The sequence below is a fragment of the Echiichthys vipera genome (genome assembly GCF_963691815.1).
Source record: "Echiichthys vipera genome assembly, chromosome: 6".
NCBI lineage: Eukaryota > Metazoa > Chordata > Actinopteri > Perciformes > Trachinidae > Echiichthys > Echiichthys vipera.
This window is the reverse complement of record NC_139831.1, coordinates 11,497,607-11,524,433: the sequence shown is the minus strand read 5'-3', so window position 1 is coordinate 11,524,433 and position 26,827 is coordinate 11,497,607. Positions and strand designations below refer to the sequence as shown.

At 40.8% G+C, this 26,827-nt stretch overlaps 1 protein-coding gene across 4 annotated transcripts in view; it reads left to right on the top strand.

Moving 5' to 3' along the window:
- The window catches only part of atp8a1 (ATPase phospholipid transporting 8A1), a 109,202-nt gene that overhangs the window by 74,708 nt on the left and 7,667 nt on the right, over positions 1-26,827 (top strand). For all 4 annotated transcript variants that reach the window (XR_014593239.1, XR_014593240.1, XR_014593241.1 and 1 more), the window contains 9 exons: positions 2,478-2,588; positions 8,934-9,008; positions 10,866-10,988; positions 15,209-15,287; positions 16,507-16,568; positions 16,831-16,887; positions 17,212-17,319; positions 25,716-25,804; positions 26,219-26,311. Coding sequence is in view for 1 of the 4 variants with exons in the window: in XM_083915399.1 (XP_083771525.1) it covers positions 2,478-2,588; positions 8,934-9,008; positions 10,866-10,988; positions 15,209-15,287; positions 16,507-16,568; positions 16,831-16,887; positions 17,212-17,319; positions 25,716-25,804; positions 26,219-26,311 (797 nt within the window). In the remaining 3 variants the exon portion in view is untranslated. The remainder of the gene's footprint in view (positions 1-2,477; positions 2,589-8,933; positions 9,009-10,865; positions 10,989-15,208; positions 15,288-16,506; positions 16,569-16,830; positions 16,888-17,211; positions 17,320-25,715; positions 25,805-26,218; positions 26,312-26,827) is intronic.

Here is a 26,827-nt window from a genome sequence, read left to right as displayed (position 1 = left end):
CTAAGCTCAAGTACATAACATGAAAACCATAAGATTAGAAGAACAAATTCGGAACTTTTGCAGGGTTAAAACACAATTTTTACCTGATCAAAATATGTTTGCTTTTGAGCTGCAGGTGCATGTCCTCAATTTGGCAGCAATACACTGATATCAATCTCAATTTCTGTCTACTAAAAGTCAGATTCCACAAACTGTCCATCCTGTTATTGTTATCTGAAGTGTAATATGATGAGTCAAAGTTTGGAACATTGTTCTGAATAACAATAGGTCATATGTCTGCCAGTGTATACAGTGAAGTAGTAACCCCTGTAAAACAGGCATCTGGTGACATCCAACCCCCAACATAACCATACAGACACGGAACCCTGCTAAATGCTACAGTACTTAAGGACATACTTCTATCCTAGTAACCAGTTTGTCTGAAACTCTGCATCGATATGTGATACCCATAAGCAACAAAAGCCATGGAGTCCCTGTATCATAACTCTGTTTCTACACAGCACGCCACTCAGTACATCATGTTTCTATTATAGACACGGGGCTTGAGAGAGTGGCAAACCAATAGTTGACTAAAACACAGTACATTCTCTGTGCGTCAGTATGCATTTACCATCCAAGAGACATGGGTTTGTCTTAAGTGCCCCTTCATTCGGCATGACATGTAAAAATGTAGGTCTTTCAAAGACAGGTGGCCTCTTATAATCCATTTAGGTTGTGTCTCAGCATCAAATTCAATTAACCCTCCAGACTTCCAGTGCTGTTTTCCATATATTGGCGTAACGGTACATTAACTGTAATTTGCAGTCTGCAAGCTGAAATCAATCCTTGGAATTTGTGTAACTTGTTATTCCTTTCCTAAACATGATTTATATTAATGTCTGAGAGTATCCGATGAGCTCCTGCTGCTGTAGATCATTAGGGAGCTGGTTTCTAAGATTTAATACTTGAAAGCTCAGAGTTATCTGTTGGAGCAAGTGGAGAGTGAAGAGGCTTTGGGCCATGGCACCTCTGCTCTCCATCTGTCAGCAGCTCAAGTTTGTGTTAACTGATGTTTGAGCCGACCATTCGAGGGGTCAGACAAACTGGGGGCGGCCAATGTGCTGCCATTATACCGAATAATACTATGGTGATACTGGTGTGGGAAAAATCCGTCAACAAAGATTAAACCAGACAAGGATCGGCTTCTCCGTGTGAGTTTATTTTCAAAATGATTTCCCTGCAAGGAAAGCTGTCTCCCAGACGCATGCACAAACAGCTACCATCCGGAATAGGGCCACGAAGGTCAGAAAGCACAAACAGCCAAGCTGGTCTGGCGTTTAAGATGAGGCAGTAACACTAGTCACACTTATATTACAGGATTGACAGTGGCATACAAACAACGCAATAACATTACTTAAACTTATATCACAGAATAGGACGACAAATGAGCAGTGTCATGTTTATATCACAAGATATGATATACGTATGTCCACATAAAGAACTTCTTCATTACAAGGAGAGAAACAATGTGTTTGTCCTGTGTTTTAAAGACAAAAACATGTCAATTGTAATTTCTGTCACAATACTGAAAGACAAGAAGGCATGCAAATAAATAAAGTAGTAAAATAAACTAATTTAATGCTACTTATTCTACCTCCCACTAGGGCTCCGTTATGGCATCATAATCATGATCAAAATTATTTTGGTCAATAATGGGATCACAATTACTCTACTACTATTGACTTTGGAAACACCAGACATTTGTTGGACTCGTGTATTAAGAGTAATGATAATTCAACTGAAGAAAAAAAAAGAAAAAGTTTTAGAAAATACATTTAAATATAAGAATAATAACTATAAATAAATGAGACCAAAATAAATTAGACGCACTTTCCATCCTATTTAATACTTTGGTAAACAAAATTCAACATCAGTAACTTAGCAAAAACGGAAAATTGAGTTAATTGCCTAGCCCTACCTCGTACTCTGGTTTCTGAGACATTTTACGAACTTCTCATCGTGTTAGATAGCAGGAGTATGCCGTGTAAGTTGTGTGCTTTGCTTTAGTCATTTAATGGCAACTAACACTTGCCTCAAAGTTATGCTCCAACGTAATTATACTATATATCAGCCAGAAATTGCACTAAAATTGCAATCTCACCACTGTCCCTATATGGTGGTATCATTATAAAGCCATTTACCTATTATGCTGAGCCCTTGGAGACCACTATGAACTCCACGGTTTTCAGCAACTCAAAGCTTGATCTTTCAATCTTTAACTAGACATTTCTGGAATGTGTTAGTGAGAGTCTTTAGCCACTATGCCTCATCAGTCCTCTCTACTGGGGGATGACAAAAAACGCTGCTGCTTTCTTTAATCTCTAAGTTCTGTAACTGCTTCAGTGATCTCTGATTGTGAGGAACCATTAGACAGTGTACTGTAGACAGACTTCTGCTATTCATTCATCTTTCCCTCCGTTTGCTCCCCTCCCACACAGTTCAAATACTTGAAGAATCTGCTGCTCGTCCACGGAGCCTGGAATTACAACCGCGTAGCCAAGTGTATCTTGTACTGCTTCTACAAGAATATTGTCCTGTATATCATTGAGGTGAGTCTCACACACTACCTCTCAAGACTGAAAGCCATGCAATGAATCAGATCTGAATGCAGCATTGATATTTTTCCACATGACATGATTAGGTGTAAAGGCAAGGATTCCTTGTTAGAGTTTCCATGTTTGTATTTCTGTTGACTGGCCCTTCACATTACCTGCCAGTTAGTGCTGCTCCTGAGCCAATAGTTAGAGTTTTGACGTACCTAGACAGAAAATACACAAACAGGCACACTCACATACTAACACACATGCACACACACACACACACACAAACACACACACACACACACACACACACACACACACACACACACACACACACACACACACACACACACACACACACACACAAGGGGGTTTAAGGGAAAACTACACTCAATTAGCTGGAAGTCTGCCTTTCGGAAATCCTTGCCAGTTATTGGACCCTTAATCCTAATATTAAGCCGTCTCACCAGCAATGCTACCCTATTTTCTGCCCCAGGATTACATTATTATTATTATTATTAGGAGTAATTACACACTGTGTTGACAGCAGATACAGACAGATATTTACATATCAATAGAGGAATTGCATTACCTTATTGTCAAATTATCAATTCTCAATTATCATTTTTTAATTGTATCAATGTGTAATAATGTTTACAAAAAAATATTATCTACTTGTTGAATGGTTGTCTAGTGTTAGCTTTAACGAAATGATCAGTTTAAAAAACTAAATGTTCTCATTTTTTAGAACTCATGATTTGACATTCAACCAGGGTACTTCTATGTAAAAATGTAGTCAAGATAAAGTTAAGACCGTGATGATCAGCCGTGTGATCATTCAAGTTTACTACAAATCCGTGAATATTTGCTCTGGATGGAAAAGAATGAGCGGGTAATGAATGTCTGTTCATAGCCACTCCACTCTCCTTGTAGTATATCAAGTGATGATGGTTACGGAGCTTCACTCACATGTTGCTCCCAATGTTGATGTGCGGTAGGTTTGACAGATACCAGACCCAGTACTGATTGCAGGTTCAGAGCAACCACCAAGAATGACCAGACAGGTTAAGTGCTTCCTATCAGCAGCAGCTTTATTATCGGGAGTGCTCAGATGTCTTGATCTACCAGCCGTACACTTGTCTGATGGCTTTGTCTTTGTATCTTCTCAAAAAGGTCTAAATGAGAAGTCACCCGGGTGTTTGTCCCACACTACATATCAGGAAGTTTAATATAAACTACTTACCTCGGAGCCATATGCTTATAAGAATAAAATGTGCTATTATTGCAAGTTAAATGCCAGGGCATTTCTCCAGTACTTAGTTTGTTAATTATATAGGAATTTTATCGCCCACAATTTGGAAGATTGTCTTTGGCTTGACCGAACAGCATAAATTGAAAATAAAAACAAGACAAGCAAGGCCATACATAACCAACAGAACAAAGGAAAAAAAAAGACTTGCTTGAGGGGGCCCAGTAGCCATAGAAAGCAAGTGATTTACACTCTGCCTCTGCCTTTGCGCTGTGAAAAGGGGACAGTTTGTGCAGAGTGCTCCCTGGCCCTGCTATGCGGTGATAAAAAAAAAAGGGATAAGCCACATGTTTTTAAAATACCATCACCACATAACCTGTCATTGAAATATGAGCACTTTAAAATGATCTTTTGCTCATCGTCTTTCTGTGACACTTGACCTCTGACCTCATTCTAGTTTATATACCATGGAGAATCAGTAGACTACCCTTTACATTCCAGCATGTCTGCTTCTGGCTTATTGTGACCTGAAGTGAAAAAGGGCGGTCTGTCTCATTCCAGGCTATAACTGCAGGTATATTGCAACTGTTTGATCATGTTGCCCTCACCCAGATAAGGTAAAAATACTGGCTGCAAATGCAGATTCATTCATTTATTCATTCATCTTCAACCGCTTGTCCCTGTCGGGGTCGCGGGGGGCTGGAGCCGATCCCAGCTGACATCGAGCGTGAGATCCAAAATAAAATTCAATTTGCAGCTAATTGAATTTTCTGTCAGCAAAAACATTACATACGGCATTTAATCTGTGCCTGAATGTTGAATTTCTTTCATTTTTATCCCTGTTTTTAACCAGGTTAAAATACTTTACTGTTTCAGTCTCAAAGGGGTGGCAATATATTCTAATATATACAGTATATTGTATGACATAAATTAATTTTGACTCGTTGCCCTTATTTGGACCTGCATGCTACAATCCCATCAAAATCTGTTCAAAATTCCTCTTTGAAACAGACCAGGCTCCTTTTCAAAGCAGGTCTTTTCCTACAATTGGATCATCTATAGTTCTGTCTGCAGGGCGAGCTTCTTTCTAGCACACCTTTTGTTGCTCTCTGAAAACATAACCCTCCCTCCCCCCTGTGCCACTGTACACTCCTTCAGGGGTTTCAAGCAGATAATAGGATATTTCTTCGCTTTTAGGCAGCTTCAATATTTCAAATGCCCCTGTTTTGTAAGACCCTGACATTGAACACACCAGCAACCCCGGGGTACGGATAAAAGCTGCATTTGTTGCACTAATAGGTTTACTTTTGTGCTTGCATGTTTTTCTCGTCGACTCCTAGGATACCTTGCAAGGAGAGAATCAAGATTGTTGACAGGAATTTTAACTTTTTTGTTCGCAGCCCCATTGTCTGGTACAGTGTGTGTTACAATTTGAATACCAGGACTGGGGGAGTCTGTCTTTAAGCCTCTTTTCGTCTCCCTCTCTTTCCGCTGGGTCTTTGGTTCTTTGGTTCTTTTTAAGAGACACAGAGTAGGAGGGTGGCAGATTCTTTGGCTATTGTGGACGACGTGAATGTGAGTCAGAGGCTCCTGGAACAGTTGTATGATCATTCAGGATTTGCTGTGACTCTCTGAGGGTTCATTTTGACTCAAAAACTAAGGCTGGCCATCCAGTGGATGAATGACTGACAGCTGGAACTGCTTCAAAATGTTTCTCTTGGCTGTCCCCATGATGTTGATTATGATTTTTATTCCTTCTCCTAATCAGTTAGAGAAGAGTTCAACCAAGATCACATCCGAAAACATGACTGTCTATCCAACTGAAAAAAGTTATAATTAATCTAATTTTTTTTTTTAAATGCGGCTCAGTGCTTAACACACTTCAAGCAGAATTCATAACTCCTACTTTGTTACAAATTACACCATTAACTAAGAACGTGAATGAAAAGAATTTAATTCAGCCACATTCAAGCAAAAAGACCTTTCCAAAGGAAGCCATAGCAACTTCATTCAAATGACCGATCCAGCTGGCCACTCAGGTTTGATTGACACTTTTCCAGGGTGCTCCAGAGGGGACTGATGGACAAGTGGCATTTATGAGGCAATTACATGAAAGCTCATTCAGTACGGCTCAGTGTAGTTAGAGACGGCTCAGAGTTGCAGAGCAAAGCTTGCCGACCATTGGACGCTGAATGAAACTAAAGAGGCCTTGTCTGGCATTGTAAGACAGCTTGTGTTTGTAGCTCCACATATTTCCAGCATATTTATCAGCTCCCTCTTTATGTCCCTGTGCATTCTGTGCTTGCTTTGTAAATGAATTCCATTAGTAATTCTGCTAAGCTCAGGACTCACATTGTTGGGGACAAATGTCATGCTCCCCCCGCCTCTCCAACCCATAGCTACTTCTAGACAAGGCCTGCAGAGCTGTGAGCAGTATGGAATCAGTGATTTTTGATTCACTGATGAATATGCAAGGGGTCTTCTTATCGGCTAGCCGCTGCCCAATCCCTCTTTTCTCAACTCTTGCTTCCCTCCATTACGGTTTTTCATGATGTGCAGTCGGGGAGAGAGGCCAGCCACACCCCTCCACTGAGTGGCACTCAATGAGCAGAAGAAAAGGGGAAGAAAAATCCTGCCTGGTACTTCCCCTAATGAGCAAATCAATGCATCTGCCCCTCAAGAGATGGGAGAGGGAGAAAAAGAGAAAATCTATTGGGACCCCAAGGACCAGGCCAAAACACTCACATAGAGGCAGTTACCACATGCTATGAATAGGAGCCTTTTTTAACTTAGCACAACAATATATCAGCCCAGAGCCTCTCATTGGACAGAGCTGTAATTAATTCAGCAATTTGACCTACTTGCTAGCCTCTCGTTAACGTTGCTTGAGCCACGCTAATGGTTGAACCTGCCTCATGGCTTGGGCTTCATCTACACATTACCCATAGCAACGGCATGTGAATGAATTTTCAGCAAGTCAAGACCAAAAACAGCTCAAACTATTCTTGCACTGCCAACAGATGTACTGTACACCTCCTTATTCTCATGGTTACAGAGCCACATGGTCCCAGATGGAGTGAACAACAACACAACAGTGTTTCTTATGACACTGTTTTTACATTTACAGTCTTTTTTTATCGTGTGGTGCATGGTGGCTCTGTGTGAGCACCCTCAGTTTTGTTGCACCTTGTGCAATGACAATAAAGGCTATCTTATTGTATCTATCTTATCCAACCTGATTTTGAAAACATGCCCCCCATCCTATAAATGAAACAACATCATGTTGTGCACCTGATGGAGAGAAGAAACTGATCTGGGATGGGTGGGTGTGGCAGAGAGGGGAGGTGGGGGGCAGGGTCTGGGGGCACACACATAAACACAGGGCCTGTCTATAGCCCCCCCCCCCCCCCCCCCCCATGAAGGGTGGGTGAGTGAGGGGGGGGGGGGGGTGACAGACATTTGTTTTCATGCATATGCTTACACCATTAAATGGGAAGGGCCAGTGGCAGATTGGTATTGGTCATGTAGAAAGTGGTAGCGGGCGGGTGGGGCCCTCAAATGGGCTTTGTCCCAATCTGAGAATTTGTAGCAGTTCATGCCTACATAATGAAGTTAAATGAAGCGAGGAAATGCTTGGTTGGCTATGGCCAAAACACAGCACCACTGATGTTCCCTTGACGGAACTGTCGTGAGCAAGGAACCGGTTCTGAATAACGAAGTGTCAAACTCTGATTCACTGTCAGTATAAAAGCCGTTTTTAAGATTGCGCAATCAGTTTTTACGTTTACATCCAGGCATCAATTGAAAAATTGTGAAAAAAAAATGCACAAATAACATTTTTCCTATGCTTTATTTCAAGTGCTCCACTTACAAGCTAGTCTGGCTTACCGGATGAACAGCGCTGGCGTACATCCTACAAACAAGCCAGAGCATTTTTACCCCCATAGCAGATTCTTAACTCATGCAGCCAGACCACACTCTAGCGCTGACACATTGCTGTGGAGGCTTACACGCTACTAGAGTTAATTTACAATAACTGGCTTCTGTCCTGATCTTAGAGGTCTTGTTTTGTTCAGATGAGTATGACTAATCAAGATACATGATAAGCCTCATCTCCACCCAGCATATGGTTTACGTTAACACTGTCTCCCTTTGCTGACACAATATATCAAAGTCTCCATGGCCCTGACTCTGCCCCTATAACTAACCTCGTCTGTCACCCACTTGTCTTCAGATAGATCAAGGAGTGAAATAGTGGGCTTGATATATGTTTGCAGCTAAACCCGGGATTAATTCAGTTGACAATTTGGAATATGGAGGTGGCATCTGGAGGTCTAGGCTTTCCTACTGTCTCTATATCTTTTTCTGTTTTGTTCTGTTGTGGCCTTTTTCTGCCTTTCCTGAGTTTGAAACCTGGCTAACTTAGACTAATGACATGTTGATGATCACAGGTCAGCACTTGAAACAAACTCACATTAGTTTAAGGATCATTTAGTTATTTTTTTGAATTGAGAGGAAACATTTATTTTTCCTGCTTGACTCCCCAAATGAACAGTATTGCATGATGCATCACCCTTGCAATAACTTCAAATATATATTAGCATATCGTGTATCGTCGTTCACTCTTTGAAATATTTTTTTTATATTCTAAGAGACTCTGCTGTTTTTTTCTGAATGCTCTGTTGTCATTAGACAGTGAAGAATGTAGTGTGATGTAAAAATGGATTGTTAGTCTGTAGACACAGTGAGCCCATCTCAAATCTCACAATGATAACTACTCAACCTCACTATCACTAATGGAAACCATATACTGAAAGGGCAATTAGAAAGACTACAGAGATTTACTGTTTTCATTATCTAGTTTGAGTGAAGCCTGAAGTATCGAATTCATGGACAAGTGCATTACTGATTAAAATGGCAGTAATGGGAAAGGGAGATGTAAGTACTTTGGACATCAAACCATCCTTGTTATCTTGTTTTGTCAATGAAAATCATAAACTCTTAAATGAAAACTGTGTTATATATTGAACTGTTGCACCATCGATGCTTTATGTTCTTGTTTTTGCTGTTTTAACTCTTTCTTTGTGTGATTTTGTCTCCCCAAGATCTGGTTTGCGTTCGTCAATGGCTTCTCAGGCCAGATCCTGTTTGAGCGCTGGTGCATCGGCTTATACAACGTGGTGAGTGTTGATGTAATTTGCTCTCTTAAGAGCCCATTTTATTTCTCCACCCTTTCACTCTCATAGACATAGAACTGATTTGTCGTGGTGCCCCAAAACTGATCTCTTTATTGCGTAACTATGTCATCAACATCTTTAAAAAATTCTCCATTATTTATGACCTGTTGTCAAGTCCATATTCCCTCTGTGCCCTAAACTATGTACTGAATATGAAAGAACAACAGCTTTGCTTGCCCCAAAGAGTGTAGTTAGCAAGGGCAGCTACGTTTGAATGATAAAAAGAATAGGAAGAATGGAGCAGCAACTGAGCGGGCTGCTGATGTAGGGGGTCCCACAGGGCTCTATAATGGGACCACTCCTAATGAACTCATGTTTCATATCTGTCATGAATTAAGCAGAAGTAAAACATGTGCATCTGCAAGTCTGATCTTTAATACCACGCTGTTAGCCCACAAGGAGTTGATATGTAATTTTAAACTGTTTATTAAAATCAACTCAATTCAATAAACAAAAATGAATGAGAGAAGTGAGAAGTGAAATTTCCTCACATTCCTGATCGGCCTCAAATGTAAGTAACTTATGGGAGACACAAAATGTCAAGTGAGAAGGATATTTCCACAGCCCTGCCTCATGCCTTCATTTCATAATAAACCACTACTTGAGATCCAGTACTGTGTTCAGGGGGTGGGGAGAGGGTTCAGTCTTTTACTTTATCCAAAAACTCAGGGAATTCCTTCGGCTCAGTGGGAGTCTGTCGGAAGCAGTGGGCTGAATCCGCCCCTCAATGAGGATCTTCCTGGGCCTAGCTCTGAATAAGAAAGGAACCCAATGGAGCATGTCCTGTGGCCCGCTGGTCCTGCAGACTGAGGCCTGCAGACTCCCACTCCAGATGGGGCTTCAGGGAACTCACACCAACTGACCCACTGAGCCCCCCAGCCACACAATACCATCACTCCTCTCTCAGCAGCTGCTATACAGAACAACATTACAACACCACTAAGAAATTAGCTAGGCTTAAATACCTGCTTCTTAGTCAAGAGCATCGCAGATGTTCATTGAAGATGGATTTTGCATATGAACAGACTTGAAGCATGACAAATCAAAATAAGAAACCCTGAAGGGTTTTAAGGTCAATGGTCTTCAGTGAGAATGGGGAAAGTGGAGAACAAAATGAAGCAAGTTCTTCTATAGATGTTACATATGGAGATGATGGCAATAATTAAGATGATCATCTATCATAAGTACCAATTAGATATTAGATTCAACTATGTCTATTGTGCACAGTAGTTTTATGAATTTAGTGAAGTTCGAAAAATTATTTGGGTGTATGGTTGCATTAATATATCTTATAATATTTCTATTAATACCTGGTTTGGTCAGTCATATCCAAATGTAATCTCAGATTCTCTGTACTGAACTCTTACATCTACTGGACAATAATTTGCATATTCTTGCACTTCAACACTTCAATAACATCTATTTTAAAGTATTGGATTGTACATTTTCTTTTTTTTAAATTTCATGTTATGTCTTTATACTTTTGCATTTTAAACACCAAATCATCACCAAGTCATATTCCTTAAACAAACTTGGCAATAAACCGTTTCTGATACTTTTGCAATTTGGTTGAAAGTTCTATCAAAAGTGGTTTTGGACCTTTTGAATTTAGATTATTTTGTCACACATACTGTTCAAAAATGAATTTACATTCATAACTATGTTTAAGACAAGAGGTATTTGAATGTCAAAGCAATAAAGGAGGTGATCATTTGTGTGGGTTTCATTTGTCAAAGAATATTCATGTGAAGCATTAAAATATTCTGAATTGATCTCAGATTTACTGTTTTTCTTTTGCAGATCTTCACTGCTCTGCCTCCTCTCACTCTTGGAATATTCGAGCGCTCCTGCAGGAAAGAGAACATGCTGAAATACCCAGAACTCTACAAAACCTCCCAGAATGCAATGGGCTTTAATACCAAGGTATATCACTTTTTAACTCACTCTTAATCACTCTGGACCTTTCTTGCAGTTATTTGGTGTGTTATCTTGAGTACTTTCCTTTTTAAATCTTTTCTGGTCTCTGTCATGCTCTCTGCAGCTACAGTAACATAAAGTTTGATATGGAGCTCTCATGTTTCTACAGATCTGGGGCACCCGGTGGCTCGGTGGTTAGAGCAGGCGCCCCATATACAGAGGCTAAAATTCGATTCCGATCTGTGGCCCTTTGCTGAATGTCACCCCTCTCTCTCCCATTTCCTGTCAAGCTCCAGCTATTCTTTCCAAATAAAGGCACAAAAAGGCCAAAAACGTTTCTACAGATCTTGTGCACATTGTAAGTAAATATCCTTGGAGTCTGTTGCCATGGCCTGGTTAACTGTGTAGATGCTCTATCACCTATGCAACGGGATTTTATGTTCAACTTCTAAATGGGGAGTATCGTAACCTACCATTTTGGTAATTTTTAAAGCACAACTGGTATAAAGTGTCACCAAACACAGATTTGGTAATAATCAATAATTTAATCTAAAATTGAGAACTGTGGTCCGCCACACAAATGAAAAGGCCAAATGTTCCGCTTCGTACTGTCGATTCACATCAAATGAATGACGCTAGATGTTCCCTTCGTGTTGTTGTTCAGGACTGATGCATCTGTCGTCACAGTGACCTGGCAGCCGTAGTCAGTAGATCTCCAGTTGCAGCCTGATTTGGCCTGGCTTGACCTATTCTGTCTGGTTGCAGGGGCTGTCCGATAGCTTTCCCCCGCTGGTAATAAAGATGTCTCCTCCTTTCTCCATGCTGAGCCAGAGACCTGGACCCTCCTCACAGGCGTGGTGACCTGGTTAGCATAGCATGGAGGTGGATTAAAGACGGATTGGCCATGGCGTTCAGGGGCAGGGAAGGTCAGATGGGTTGGGGGATCCAGCAGAAAGAATCGGAGGAAGGACGGAATAGAGAGAGTGTGCTGTCATTGTTTGACAGCGTTTGTTGCGGAAAATTATGCAATTTGTTTAAGTGAGGGAGTTGTTTGTTCTCTGAGCAAAGCTGTCAGATCGAGTTTAACCCATCCAGGACCACACTGAATATGTGAAATGAGTTTCCATCTTCAGTTTTACTTAGAAAGGACCAATTACTTCTGTTGAAAGTAACAGTTTTCACATTGACTGAGTAAAGTATAACTAAACTATAAGGTTTATTAGTCATTAGGGGATAGCTATCTGATTTTAACCTTTCCTATTGGCACAATTTGTCTTTATTCCATCAATTATAAAGGAGTTGAGAGAAATATCTATCCTCTGCTGATTTAATCGTCTAAAATTTTGGTTGGTTTCTGTTGTAGGGTAGATTTCACCTTCATTAACTTTTTGAAGACTTCATTACCCTTTTGTGCCAAAAAAGGGTCACAAAAGTATGTGTCTGATAGTTAGAAGCAAATGAATCTCAATTTTGTTTGGACCACATTTTCCAAGACCCATAAATGATGACTCGGCCAGGTCAGCAGGTTGTTTTTGCTGGCTTGTCCACTCTTTTCCCGAGATATTTTCCTTGCAGCTGGCCCGAGGCGAGGCGAGAAAATCCAGCAGGAATTTGGCCCCTCGAAGCCTGTCTTTCTGCACGCCTGGCTCTTTTGTACACAACAGATACTGTCTTTGTGAATTAAAGCTGTTTGTGTTGAGGTGAAAGAAGGGAGTGAATAAGGGTGTTAGACACTAAAGGCGTGGCTTTAACTGTGCCACCCGTTTGCTTTTAATTACATATACCTGACCCTTGAGTCACTCTAATAAACCAGGCTCCCCTTCTTTTCATATGGTTGCAGTAATTACAGCAGTTTACCAGCAACTATCACCTGTTATACAGAACTTTTCCCTCTTTAATACTTTTTTTTCCTTCTCCTCGCTTTCCCTTCTTACCTCACTAGTTCAAAAAAAAAACAGGAGGGGGTGGGTGGCTCTGAAAATATTTGGCTCAATATTAATTACCAGCATTCATGCTTTCTCTGGCAATTAGGAGTTCCACAAAGGTCCAGAATCTTTACAGGACAGACCGGGCATTCATTCGGTGGGGATCCCTAGCAACTCGCTGGGATACAAGGGAAAGAAAGCAAGGTGGCTGAAGGGGGAAAGGAAGGATCCCACTGTGACAAATGATTATGAACATTTATTGATTTCATTAGCATTCATTATTGCCGATGGGAAACTAGGGCTTGTTTGCACCCCACAGTCTGGGAATTGGATGGTTGAGGAGGGTGAAAGAGAGCCGAGCCTGCCAGTGGGAGGCTAATTGGCATAAACATGTGATTGTAACGTTAGTGTTAATTTAGTCCACATTTGACCACAAAGATAGAGGGGTGGGGGTCGGTTTCAGCCAGCTCTCACTTAGTGTATTGGGTTTTGTGTACACAGTGGGAGGGTGAGGTAATCCAGCCAGTGGTGGGTGGGTGGGGGCTTTGTTTGGTCAGTAGGAAAGGTGAGAAGGTCGTGCCACAGAGGCCAAGGTGTATTACAAAGACTCATAGTCTAGAACAAGACTTTTTTTCTTGCACTGTACCCTGTCCTGCTTTACTCTGCTTCTTCTGCTCCTCCTTCTTTTTCACACCCTTTACTGGCACCACTTTAGAATAAACCTATGGTGTAAAGTAGTACTAGTAGTTATTCTTAAATGTATTTATTTATTTATTTGTTTGTTTATTTTGGGCATGTCAGTTAGATAAATCCTCATCACACATTATCTTTGGTTACAATTCATATGACCGGGTAGGGGAAAGCGGGAGAAGCGAAGCTTATCTAGTCCCACCCCCATTACCCACAGAATACATTAGCTTCATTATACTATTTTTCTTATGTACTATGACATAACATTCTTCAACAGCAGGCTGTAGTCAGAGCAGCCGTCCAGCTCTAGACAGACAAACAGACACATTGTCCATATTAGTCCATCATGAGTGAGTAGCAGTCCCGTCTTGCTGCCCGTCATGTATTTTCTTTTTATCATCCCTAGCCTCTGCAGCTTTTTCTGCACCTAGCTTCGCCATATCCTCTTGAAAAATCCCAAGAAACTTTGAATTTCAGGGTGTCCGATATGTCTCGAATAAGCCATGTTTTATGTTTAACTGACAGATTTGCTGAAGTTGTTGAAAAGAGTGTTTTTAAGAAAGCAAGCCTCTAACTTGTCGCCTGCCAAGAACCTATGATTAAAAAGAGGCCAAAGATTAAAATGTGGTGTTTTTTCTGTTTTTATTTTTCCTCCGTCAGCCGTTTACTCACTGGGTTTGACAGATTTTGAGCTCTTAGAAGTAACATTGATGTCTGGGTCAGCACAGGGAGGAAAAGGGGGCACAAATGTGGAGCGTTTTTTGGCAGAATAGATTTCACGGCTGTTTCATGCTACATCGCCCATTAGTGTTTTGTTTGGCTCTGGTATTGCATAATGTAGATTTGAGACAAGGTGGTTTTGGAGTGGGAGTATTGATTTAAACGACTCATCCAAAGTCTGCATGCTTGCGTACACAGACACACACGCAGACTGCGGTCCACATCATGGTTTTCCAGGCCCTTAATAATTACCACGAAAACAGTTTAATCTCTGTCAGGTCTGTCAGTCTCTGTGTGTGTTTCCAGACTGATTTCTGCTTGTTTAAACCCTCCTGTCATTTATTTCTACACTAGTTAAAATTCTCATATGAAAGAGTCGAAACCTAATGAAATTTAATGAGAGGAAACCCTCACACTAGCGGCACATATATAAATTCTGTATAACGTTCTTATTGCAGAGGCGAGGACATGTTTTTTGCAGTTTCTTATGCCCACAGCTTTTTTCTTTTATTTTGTTAAATGAGGTGTAATCTTTAAAAAAAACTAAAAGTTAAAACCTGCACACTGACATTGTCTGCTTGCCTTTCACTGCTCGTACACACACTCAGCAGCCTCTCTCTCCCCCATAACACACACAGAGGATATACAACGTGTCTGTCAGCGGGGTGGCCATTCAGTGAGGAGGCCCCGACAAAACCGCCACTTAGCCTAGCGCTGGGCTGGCACAATGGGCCTAGGTCAGGGGTCACTTGGAAGGCTCAAGCTCCCCACACCCTTTTCTCATGCTTTTTTCCCTCTGTCTCCTTCTCTCTTCTTTGAATCTCCTGCCGCCTCCAAACCCCCACCCTCTCTGCCTCCTTACCCTCTGTCCTTCTCCCCTCTTTTTTGCAGGTCTTCTGGGCCCATTGTCTGAACGGCCTCTTCCACTCCGTCATCCTCTTCTGGTTCCCCCTTAAAGCCTTCCAGCATGGTAAGTAGCTCCCAGAGACTCCGCCATGGCCCTCGGTGGACTCGGTGGATGTAGAGGGAGGATAGTCAAATGCACATACTTTGTCTTAATTAGTTCTCTCTTTAACTGTCCAGTCATGAATTACAAACATGTGTGTGCTCCGGCAAGAGCAACACACACTAACAAGCGTATATTTATTCATGTTTGCTGGGGTTCATGTGTGCACACTATGACCTGCTGAAATGCTTTTGCACACTTTCTTCATTTTTTTTTATAAACACACCCTGCTGATATCAACTTTTCATGTCCAGATACTGTTTATCCAAATAGACAATTATCAGTCCTTTTGTGTGTGAAATTACATTCAATTCACAATAACTTTATTTGTAAGTATAAGGTTGTCTATGTTTGTGCACATTAAGATGCAAGGTTTCTGTATGCAAGTGCAGATAGAATAGGGATCCCTGAGCTGGTCAGAGCAGAGGACCACACAAGCTTGGGCCTGCTCTCCAAACAAAGGCGCCAAGCCCCTTCACTCTGACTGACAGGCTGTCAGCAAAGCCTCAGTGCACACAAGACATGTGACCAGCCGGAAGTAAAGGGAATGGGAGCCTCTCTTTCTTTCTTTACTGGCACTCGTATACTGCTGATATTTTAGCCACAGCCAAAACCCATGCGGGCTGTTTGGAGCAATATGTCTGATTAATTTGCAGTTCATTTGTATTTTATTAATTTAGGAAGTTCTTCTAACCTCAATTTTTGGAAAATTGTTCTCAGTAGGTTTGATTCCGATTTAATGGCTGAATAAATAACCATTTTGTCAGAAAAACAGCCATGTTCTTTCTATTTCAGCAGTGAATTATGCAGAACATTAAGTTTCTGACCATGATTAATGCTCACCAATTCAGCTTTTCAGTCTTACTGATGGCTTTTCATAGAAGCACTCTTTCCTAATAGTTGCGAAAGACAGAATTAACATTCCAGCCCCTCTCAAAAGGAAGTAATGGATGCAGCATTTGACTGTGGTTTTCACTTCATGTTCCCATGTCCACTTTTATATCTGAGCTTCTTGCAGAGCGTTTTACACCGAAGTTCACACTGAGATGTACTAAAAGTAATATCCTACATGCTGTCTTGCTGTTTACTCTTTGGACCACCTAATGGAACTCTGTATGAAACCCAAGAGCTAAAAAGAGACAGTGTTGGTCCTAAAAGCTTCTGTTGTTGATTCCCTTCACAGATACAGTTTTTGGCAACGGAAGAACTCCAGACTATCTCCTCTTAGGCAACATGGTTTACACAGTAAGTGCACCAATCTTCTTGACAGGCAGTCTTTCTGCTGTGTTAAATAGTTCAGATGTCATAGCCAAGCGTTATCCAATTTCTGTTGGACTTCCTTTTCTTCTGCCTCTCATTTTCTGCTAATCTTTTCCATTTATAAACTGTCCAGTATGTAAAACAAAAATATGCCCTTGATGGAAATTCAGATGATGCACTCTCCGTGACAGATTTTATTACTAAAGAGGGACTTGGCTTAATGTCAGTATGATTTGTGTCCCCACAGTTTGTGGTCATCACAGTTTGTCTCAAAGCCGGCCTCGAGACTTCATCCTGGACCATGGTAAGTTGATGGCTCTATCCTCTCTCAATAAGGTTCTGCTATCTCTTTCCACTTCCTGCATTTTATATGACCACTGATAGTTGTGACATATTCTAAGTGTTCTTCTTATCTCCAAGTCTCTTTATGGTTTGTTTCCCACTGAGCTTGTAACTGTTAACTGAGTGAAATTTCATAAACCATCTGGTAACTCCCTCAAGTTACTAGAAGCCACACAATGTGAACTTGTATGCCCACATTTTTAACATTTTTGTAAAACTAAACTCTACAGTAAATTGAGGGTCTAAACAATTTATTTTTCCTTACTGTCTGATTTTCCACCAACAGTTCAGTCACATCGCCATCTGGGGAAGCATCGGCCTGTGGGTGGTGTTTTTCATTATCTACTCCTCCCTGTGGCCCCTCATCCCTCTGGCTCCTGACATGTCAGGAGAGGTAAGTCTTGCCTTCCCTATCTCTCTCAGTTAAAATAGCTTTACGGTTATGAACAAAAACATGTTATCAAAGCAGTTTACTGAGGATTCACATATTGCATATTAAATACACAGGTGTCTCGTGTGCAGGTTCTGTATAATACTGATGTAGTCATTCTTCAATTGCTATATGATATGCTACAATTGCGTACAATTTAATACAATTACTTAATACTATACAAATCTCTTATTATGTGGCTCGTAATTGTGAGTCCCTCAGCTGTACGTGTGTCTGTCTCACAGCAACAACTTCCTCTGGTACTCAAGAAACTGCTGATATAATCGTCTGTCACTGACAGACCTACAGATCATTCTCTGCTGCAGACACATGCTGGTGGGAAATTTCAGAGTTAAACTTGACACAGGTCTTTGTTAGGAGAGCCAGAGGAGTGCAAACTGTCAGACCTCTGGCTTGTGTTGCATAATGACTTAATTGGACCAATTAGCCCAGTGTTTGTGTTACATTGCCCTCCCTCGGCTCTGAGTATCCACAGGTGACATTGAAACAGTGAAGCAGTCTGGAGGCTAAGTAAAGAGAGATGATGAGATATTTGGTATACACACTGATGTCCTCAAAAGAGTTTAAAATGCACTTAAGTTCATTAAATGTCAAAACGATGAAGGTGATAAAAATTGATTATACAATGTTTACTTGTTTGACGTGTTATTTACATGTGAATGGGACTACTGTCTCACTGGGTCACCACAGGTGGTCAATGAGAGCCTATTAACCACAGGTGACATTTTCCAGTGCATTCTTGGGAGGAGAATGAGGCATCTTTTCATTAGAAAACAAGGACACAGTAGGAGGCTATTGAAAGAAAAAGACTGGCGCCACACAGCATTCAGGAGATGAAAATATCTTTCTCTCGGATTGTGCAAGAGTGTGTCCTGTTTGAGATAATGCTTCTGGCATTTGGGATTCAGTGAAGGTGTGAATTGTGGCACAGTTTATTACAGAGATACTGGATTATTTTTTGGAGTTTATAACTACACCAGTTTTAGCCATCAGTGGTCATATGGGATAGGAAACTCCAAATGTCAGACATAAATGTGAGATGATTAGGTACAGTCTTTGAATATGCCTCAACAGCAGCTCACTAGAAATATCTTTAACTGGGACATTTTGCAAAACAAGTTACAGTGTAATATTCAGTATGCTCAATGCAAATTGATCCTTATGTAAAATTAACACAAATTAGGAACGTATTGTCTCCTGGGAAAAATATCTCTTTAAAGCAGAAGTTTGATCCTTTGGGAAATACCCTTATTCTCTTTTTGGTGGAGAGTTAGATGAGAAGATTGATTAGACTCATATCTGTCTGTTAAAAATAAGGCTACATCAAGCAGACAGTTAATTCAGCATAGACTAATGAGAGGAAACTGTCTGATGGTAACAGAATCTGCCTACCAGCACCTTGTACAGCTTTTAATATCTTTATTTGTGAGCTTTAGAGGTGCTGATAGGCAGACTTTGTATATACATACACTATACCATACACAAGAGTGGTGTCAATCTTTTCATCTAACTCTGTTAGAAATGTATTTCCCATTGTGTCGAACTATTCTATTCAGAACTACACTTAACGTTCGATCCGTTTTGCTGGTTGGATGATAAAAACGTGTTGTATTTAGAGAAGGGAACCTTTTTTGCAGCAGATTTGGGAGAGAAGACAACATTCTTTGTTCGCATTGGAGTTGTTTAATCTAATTGTAAGTTAGGAGTTTTAGTGTTTTGGCATTTTTAAGATGATGGTCATGATGGCTGCTCACTTGTATGTGCATAACTACACATGCACAGAAATACTGACACACACACAAGCACAGGGGCGATGGGTATATTAGCTTCAGTCTACCCTCTGTTTGTGAAGCCTGGTGCTTTCATCCACGGCCTGCAGCACTTGACTGAAGACAGTAATGGTGTCCTGTGGGTAGTTGGTAACCCTACGCCCCTGCCTTAACTCTGGGATGCCAGCACATCATCAAACAGGGACACATCTCTCTGTAACCTGAGAAGGCATCAGAGACACAATCTGAGCTTCCAAGACCCTGTAGCCTCTGAAGAGCAGGATTATTCACAACGCTGACTCAGCCTCACCACGACCTCCTCGATGTGTACTTGAATCTTCAAATATTTTTGTGAACTCTGTCTTTTGCTCTTTCTCTTTTACTTTTGGATCAGCTTTTTCCTCTTTGTTCTCGTTTTGTTCACCCCCTCACCCAACCCGCCAGTCGAAAAACTGCCTGAGGGCCAACAACATAACAGACACCAGAACTCTTTTCTCCTCCTGTTTCTGCTCTCCCTCACGACCCAGCTCACCGCCTTTAACAAGAGACGTTAAGCAGCGCTCAGATTCATGCGATTCATCAACGTCAGGCTAAATCTTCTTTGGTAGACTGACAAGGCAGGTGCAGGATCCCTCGACAAAAACACACTAAAAAAAGCTAGTGTGCTTTTCACAGGTACTGGCATCCCGTTTGCACCTCACAAAAGTCTAACACAGTTATCAAAAGAAATAGTGAGATTATTGCGTTCAAGGCGTGTAATCTGCCACACTAAGCGGCTTAGCTTCCCCTCAGGTGATGTCTCTTATAGGCTCTGTCACACTGACCTGCTGTCGGCTGACTTGCGTCTGTTATCAACACAGCTGTACAGTTATCCATTCTCTCGCCTCACTTCACACACACCTTTTGCTATTTTACAATTTCTGCTGTGAGCTGCGGTGTTGCTTCTCTCACTCAGGCTCAAGTACTTGTCATCGGCACATGGATTTTACTTGTGGCAAGTGTGCATCAGATTCCTCCACGGTTTCTGCTCAGTGATAAGACACACTTTCTTAGAAAGGAATCATTTTACCAAGGAGATTGTTGATGTGTAGCGTGCCAGGAATACACTCAGGGCTATCTCTGCCTGTCTGTGAGATACTGTATTGATGAGCTTAAGAGCAGGAATGAAAACAATTTCTAGAGAAACATGGAATAATTATTTTCTGTTTACAGCCATTTTGAAACTGTGCATTATATCTAAGGGCAGATTTATTTAGTTCATCTATAGTTATACACGTTTAATATCTTGATATAATAATAATGAAAATGAATGAAAAAACAGGAATGCTCATCACAATGAACCTCCTTTCAAAATGTATCTCCTGTCTCTTCACTCATCCATCAGCCACTTTGTTGAAGGTCTCTATTCTTGCTGAATATACTCAGAGTCATTTTATTTTATATGTCATGTTTGGTCCTCAGGTTCCGTCATTTTTGTCGTGAAGCCACACGGTTAAAAAGCCATTGTCACATGTCCTTTTACTGCTTTGGTGTTGCACTCAAGAAAGTATCATAGCAGTGTTTTGCTCATTTATATCCATTGTTTTTGGGGTGTTTTTATTACCCCCCCAGGCAGATACTGGTTTGGAAAACAACTTAAAGAGAAACGTGAAACTTTCTTAAGAGAAGTAATCCATCACAGTTAACATGAAGACATGTTTAGTGTTCAGTCAAGTTTGATTATTGTTGTTTGCTGTGTACCTGATGAATGTATGTGCTCCAACATGTACAATTTGAGAGTTGAACAAAGAACAATGCAAGTGATAGATGCTTTCCTATAAAAGGAACGCTTTGCAGTCAAAAAAACATTTGAATATAAATTATTCACAGAGTGTTGCACAGTTTTTATTTGCAGGTGCATTACTCCCCCGTGCAAGTCTGGACAAGTCCTGTTCCTGTGCAAGCGGGAGACCTTTAAGTGGAAGGTTTTAGGGAAAAGAAATGTGTTTGGGAAGTACTACGACTGGGCAAAAGGAAGTAATTGATATACAAATGGTCATTTTGAGAGTCTTTTACATTAACGGTCTAAAACTGGGATAAGGAATTATGAGATTTTTGCACCTTTGTAAGCTTTTTAAAGACACAGTGATGGAATTACTGATCCCAGTTCATCATTACTGTTGATTTATTCCCTTGGTTGAACTTGTGGGATCCTTTTGGTCATCTTTAAGACTTGTGAGTTTGTCGTATGGGAGGTTTTGTTTAACTAGTGCTCCCTGATCTATTCGTCCTCCCTCGGCTAATGATTGATAAATATATAAAAATACCACAACACATGGTTAGTGTATTAACTGAATATGGTGTACAGTATCAGTGAGAAGAACAGTTTTACACACTGTAAATTGTGTGTAGTTGTTGCTGCGAGACTGCTGAGTTATGTGTTTATGTAAGGAATATGTTTTCCTAGTCGATGTCTTGCTGTTTGATAGGTCACACACAGAGAGCACGGAGGGGATGGAGGACCAAGCGGAGAAAGTCATTGTTTGCTTTGCATTTTGACCTCTTTTGGGGATGGTTGTTGGCTGATTTGTTTCTACTGATGACATTTGGCGAATGTGTGGATTTGCCTTGGTTTCATTTTCATTATTTATTTGCTTTCTTGGTATATTTTTCTCTCTTCAACTGAGCATGATTCCTCAGTCATCTGCTTCTTTTACACTGTGCTGTGTTTGCTACCTGTCTATCCATAAGAAGCTTTAACTTTGTATTCACAAGAATGTCTGTTGAGGACTGGAGCCCCTTTTAGCCAAATGTTTAGTTTCATCTTCAATTTCCCCCCTCTCCTTGAAGCCAGCATGTACAGTGTTGTCTGGTTAAGCCAGCTGACTTCAGCCAATTGGATAATCAACATGGATAGATGCAGACCCAGGTAGAGTCTAACCCTTCTACTCTCAGTCTACCTAATAAAAAACTGTACAAAGAAGCTTTGTGCATTCAGAAAGCTTGTGTTGAATATTAGCAGACCTGGGCTCTCATACAGTTGCTAGTTTTGGGGTTTTCTTAGATTTGTCAATTTGGCATACAGTAGACCTGTGTGGTGAATAGGGAAGTAGTGAATTACCTTAATTTACATGTACTATTACTGTACAATGACATGCATGAACATAATTCAAACTGCTGACTACCGTCTTTCATAAACATGATCAGCCAGGTGTCAGATTTCCCTGATCAAGTCTTCCTAAAGCAGAAAACAATTAGTCTAGTTTTCTTGATATTCTTTCACATATTTTCCAAAATTGAACGATCGTTCAATAAAGTTGTAGCTTTATTTGAACGGAACAGATTTGCTAAACATGAGTGTTCCAAACTCACACAGAAACTCTACCTGAAGCTACAAAGTACATAGAAAGTTTGGTGTGTTGGTCACTGAGCAGCTTCACTAGAGCCGTTTGAGAGTTAAGTAGCTTGGTCAAGGGCATTTCTCAGGCCAGATTTATCCAGGAATTGAAAGGTCAATCTTCTAGTCAGACCAAACTTTATTTGGTTGTTGACACTGTAGAAATAGGCAGGAACCGGGAGATGTGTATGATATTACATCAAAGCTATAATCAAACGAGAGACCTTAACCATTAAAGTTCTGAGCCACCATTGACTGTCAGCTGTCGGTCAATGTTGGGCCGTCGGTGAGCGTCAGTTGCCCTAGTTTTTGTGGTGTGTCCCGCACCGATGGCACTAGTCGGCAATAGTCATTGGATGCTCGGGTGTTGTTAATGTGCTAACTGGCTAACTAGCTCGCATCTTGAATCTGTTCTGTTGCTTTTCCGGATTCCCTTTTTAAATGACAAATACAGACGACCGCCACCAGCTGGTATGGAGAGTTATTTCCTCTAATGCAAGGCAAAACATGCATGGTAATTAGCCATTAGCTGTAATCTTTGCAGTGTTTTGAAGCAAATTCTTTTCTCCATCGAGCCATGGTTCACACTAGCTCTTTGATGTTGGTTTGGTGTGTCTGGGCCTTTAGGCTACCAGGAAACTCCAGAAAACCACCTCTCTAACCTCTTGACCACAACTTTACATTGAAATACTGTTCCCCATCTCGAAAGAAGTAGAAATGCTAAGAAACACATGTCTTGAAGCAGTATATAAAGTAGTCGGAATTTTGCATGAGCACATGTGTACATATAATTGATTCTGTCTGTCTCGTCTTGTGTCTAGTCTGTCTGTCTGTCAGTGTTTTGAATGGCCATGAGGGGGTCAGTGGCCTGTCAAAACACACCCTTCCATGCCAGCGGACACTACTGTCTGTCCAGCCAGACAAGTTTATTAGTTTGTCCTAAAAATACAGCCGTGCTCCTCGGACCTCTCTCACCCCGTCCAGCTCCCAGGGGCCCCCTGGAATGAAGCATTGCTAGCATTCACCAACACTGCTGGCCCCGCTCGTAGACACGGAGCCTCTCCAGATGCCTGAAGACAAACATTTCTTGATTGCAATTTGGAATATTTTTTGGGAATCAGAAACGTTGAGGTCAAATTAAAGAACTAACAGTGAATTAATAAAGTTTTTTTATAACCAGCATTTTTTAATTGTATGATCAACTTGAGAAGTATCAGTCCTGTATATACAGGATTTGTGGCCCCAAGATAGGTACAGAGATATATGGTTTATAGATTGAACTTGTGAAAGACTTAGATGGTTTATTTTTCAAACTCCTTCGACTTTGACTTAATATGCTGAATATACATCACTGGTTTATTTTTGAAAGACTCTCAAGACAGCTTAAACGTTTCCATTAAAATGCATGATACACTCGATGAAAACGAAAATAATTAAACTCACTTGCGACGGAAAAAAATCAGTAAATGTTTCCACCAGGGCTGCATAATTTCAGAAATTGACATGAAAATATCCCGTGCTTCGATGCAATTTTCCCTCATCTCATACATTTTCAGCCTCCAGGGCGACACAGAAAAGCTCTATTCATCGGAGTCCCATCTCAAACTATAGGAAAAAGACATTTTTGATTTCCTGTCATTTGGGATTTCCTCTCCCCCCAGTGTTATGTCAGACATCAAAGTCAATTTGCAGGTAATGGCGAACAGATTAGCTAATTTGAGCAAACCTGAGCGCTTTGATACTCATGACAGTGTGTGTGTGTGTGTGTGTGTGTGTGTGTGTGTGTGTGTGTGTGGTTGTGTGTGTGTGTGTGTGTGTGTGTGTGTGTGTGTGTGTGTGTGTGTGTGTGTGTGTGTGTGTGTGTGTGTGTGTGTGTGTGTGTGTGTGTGTGTGTGTGTGTGTGTGTGTGTGTGTGTGTGTGTGTGTGTGTGTGTGTGTGTGTGTGTGTGTGTGTGTCCTAAGGGCACTGCCTGTGTCACATTACAGGAAGAACGCTGTCGAGGGGCCCCATCAGTTTAAACAAGTGGCACATTACAATGCAAGCGGCGCGAGTTTGCGAGTTTTTCCCCTCGACATGTAATGACGGATAGTTTCAGCGCAGTGGGCCAAAGCAAACATCGTTTCACCTCCACAAGACAATCCACTGTCTCCCCTTCTTTCTGGACCCAAAACAACCTCTGAACACTGCTGCTGTGATTTTCAATTTAAATCAACACAGGCCACTGTCTGCTACTAATGAAGCATATTTTTACCACTAATAACGGAGTACGATGGAGAAGAAGTTTCTTAAAATGCCTCTTGTTTTAGATCACATCCATGTGCTTTTCTTCCAGCAAGATAAATGAGTCTCAGCGAGGATCACAGCTGTGTCATTTGTAGATTTATTTTACTCGTGAGCTCAATGTGTTCCACACTGTGTTAAAAATAAAACATCAGATCACTTGTTTATAGTTCAGACGAGTTACATGATAGCAAAGAAAATCATCTCTGTCTGTGAACTTTTAGTCAACTTGCCTGACAAAAATGACACGCTTCCAACAAAAATAAGAATTTTATGAGCACTTTTATCAAGAAAATCTTAATCATTTTGGATTTTTGGGCTGAGGTACTCCTTTACAGTCAAACTCTTACCTAACACACTAGGCTGCAATATATATCGGGTATAAATGTTTCAACGTTTTTTTTTTTTGTTTTTGTACAGTATTATGAATAGTTTTTCACCACAATTGCAAACATTGTATTGAATGTATCATTAAAATCACCTCAGATCATGGTCTCGTGGCTCCTGTGACCTATCGACAGGAGCTCTCGACAAAGCAAACAGTTGAGCTGTTTTCCTGTGAAAGAGATACCACTGTCTTAATACTTCACAGGTACTTCCTCCGCCCCAAAGGGCTGAGAGGTGCAGGAGGTCCATACACAAACATGGCATCATTTAGTCACGGAGGATTAACCCACTTCGAGCAAGTTATTTGGACCCATCTCCTCTTTGTTTCCACAATATAACTGTGTGTTTTGGGCTGCCTTTGTCATGTATGTTTCATTATGTGGCACTGCAGAGGATAATAATGGCTGTTCTTCATCAGGTGTCAGGTTCTTTTTAAGAGCTCTTCCTTTCATCTGATCAGGTGTTGAACTCTGCATTGTCTACAGTGGCCTGGGAGTAAGTGTATATCTGCGTGTATGTGTAACAGGCAGAGATGATGTTCTGTTCGGGGGTCTTCTGGACGGGCCTGGTCTTCATCCCAATCACCTCGCTGGTCTTTGACGTGGCCTACAAAGTGTGAGTCTTCTCTCTCTCCTCGCTCATCATCACTCCAATACACATCCAAAGCAGGAAATTCCTCTAGAAATCTCTCCTATCTGCTGAAGAAATTCCTGCTACAAAATTTTGTTACCGACTTCCAAGGAAGTCTAGGTTTTCCATTCTGTGAACACTCCATGGGAAATGTTTTTGTCTGGCTGAGATCAGCCCACAGCAGATTCAAAGAGTCAGGAGCAATTTGCAAAGCTACAAGTTTTCTTTCCAGAAGCACTCAAGAGCAGTTTGAATTGGTCAGTGATTGATGTCAGCAGATGAAGGTTCTATCATGTTCAAGCACCTGTCATACTGGGATTTGGTTTGCTTGGGATTTGGTTTTTAATAATAATTTTATGGTTTAAATAATAATAACAATAATAATTGTGTTATTTACAGGGTAAAGAGGGTGTTTTTCAAGACCCTGGTGGATGAAGTGCAGGAGCTCGAGGCTTTATCCAAAGACCCTGGAGCAGTGGTGCATGGAAAGAGGTACAGTTACACATCACTTTACAACTCTTGCCTCTCTCCAGATTTATATTTTGCATTTATTGACTTAATGTTTTGTCTCTAAGTGGACCAGAAACAAATTGTTTTTACATGTGAAAATTAATCGATAAGGTAAAATATTGAGATATAAAGGATACGTTTTCCCTTTTGCTACCTGTTGGCTATAATTTACCATTATTGATAATACTTTGTTGTCTCACTTGTAACTGTGGAAATATTGTGTAAGAGAAGGTAAGATAGGCCTTTATTGTCTCACAAGTGAGAAATGTACATTGTAGTAGTATAAATAAGCAACCTACGACGATTTACATGACCTTATTTATTAATCTTTGTGCCTGTAATCTTGGAGGCATGAGATGTACAAAAGAAGGATCACAGATAATCATAATTATTAATTATAATAGATAATAATAATTTAGGCGGCATTCATATCATATGCAGTTACTATAAGGACAAGTTTCTGACCTGCATTTCACATCAAAACGTCCAAATTATGAC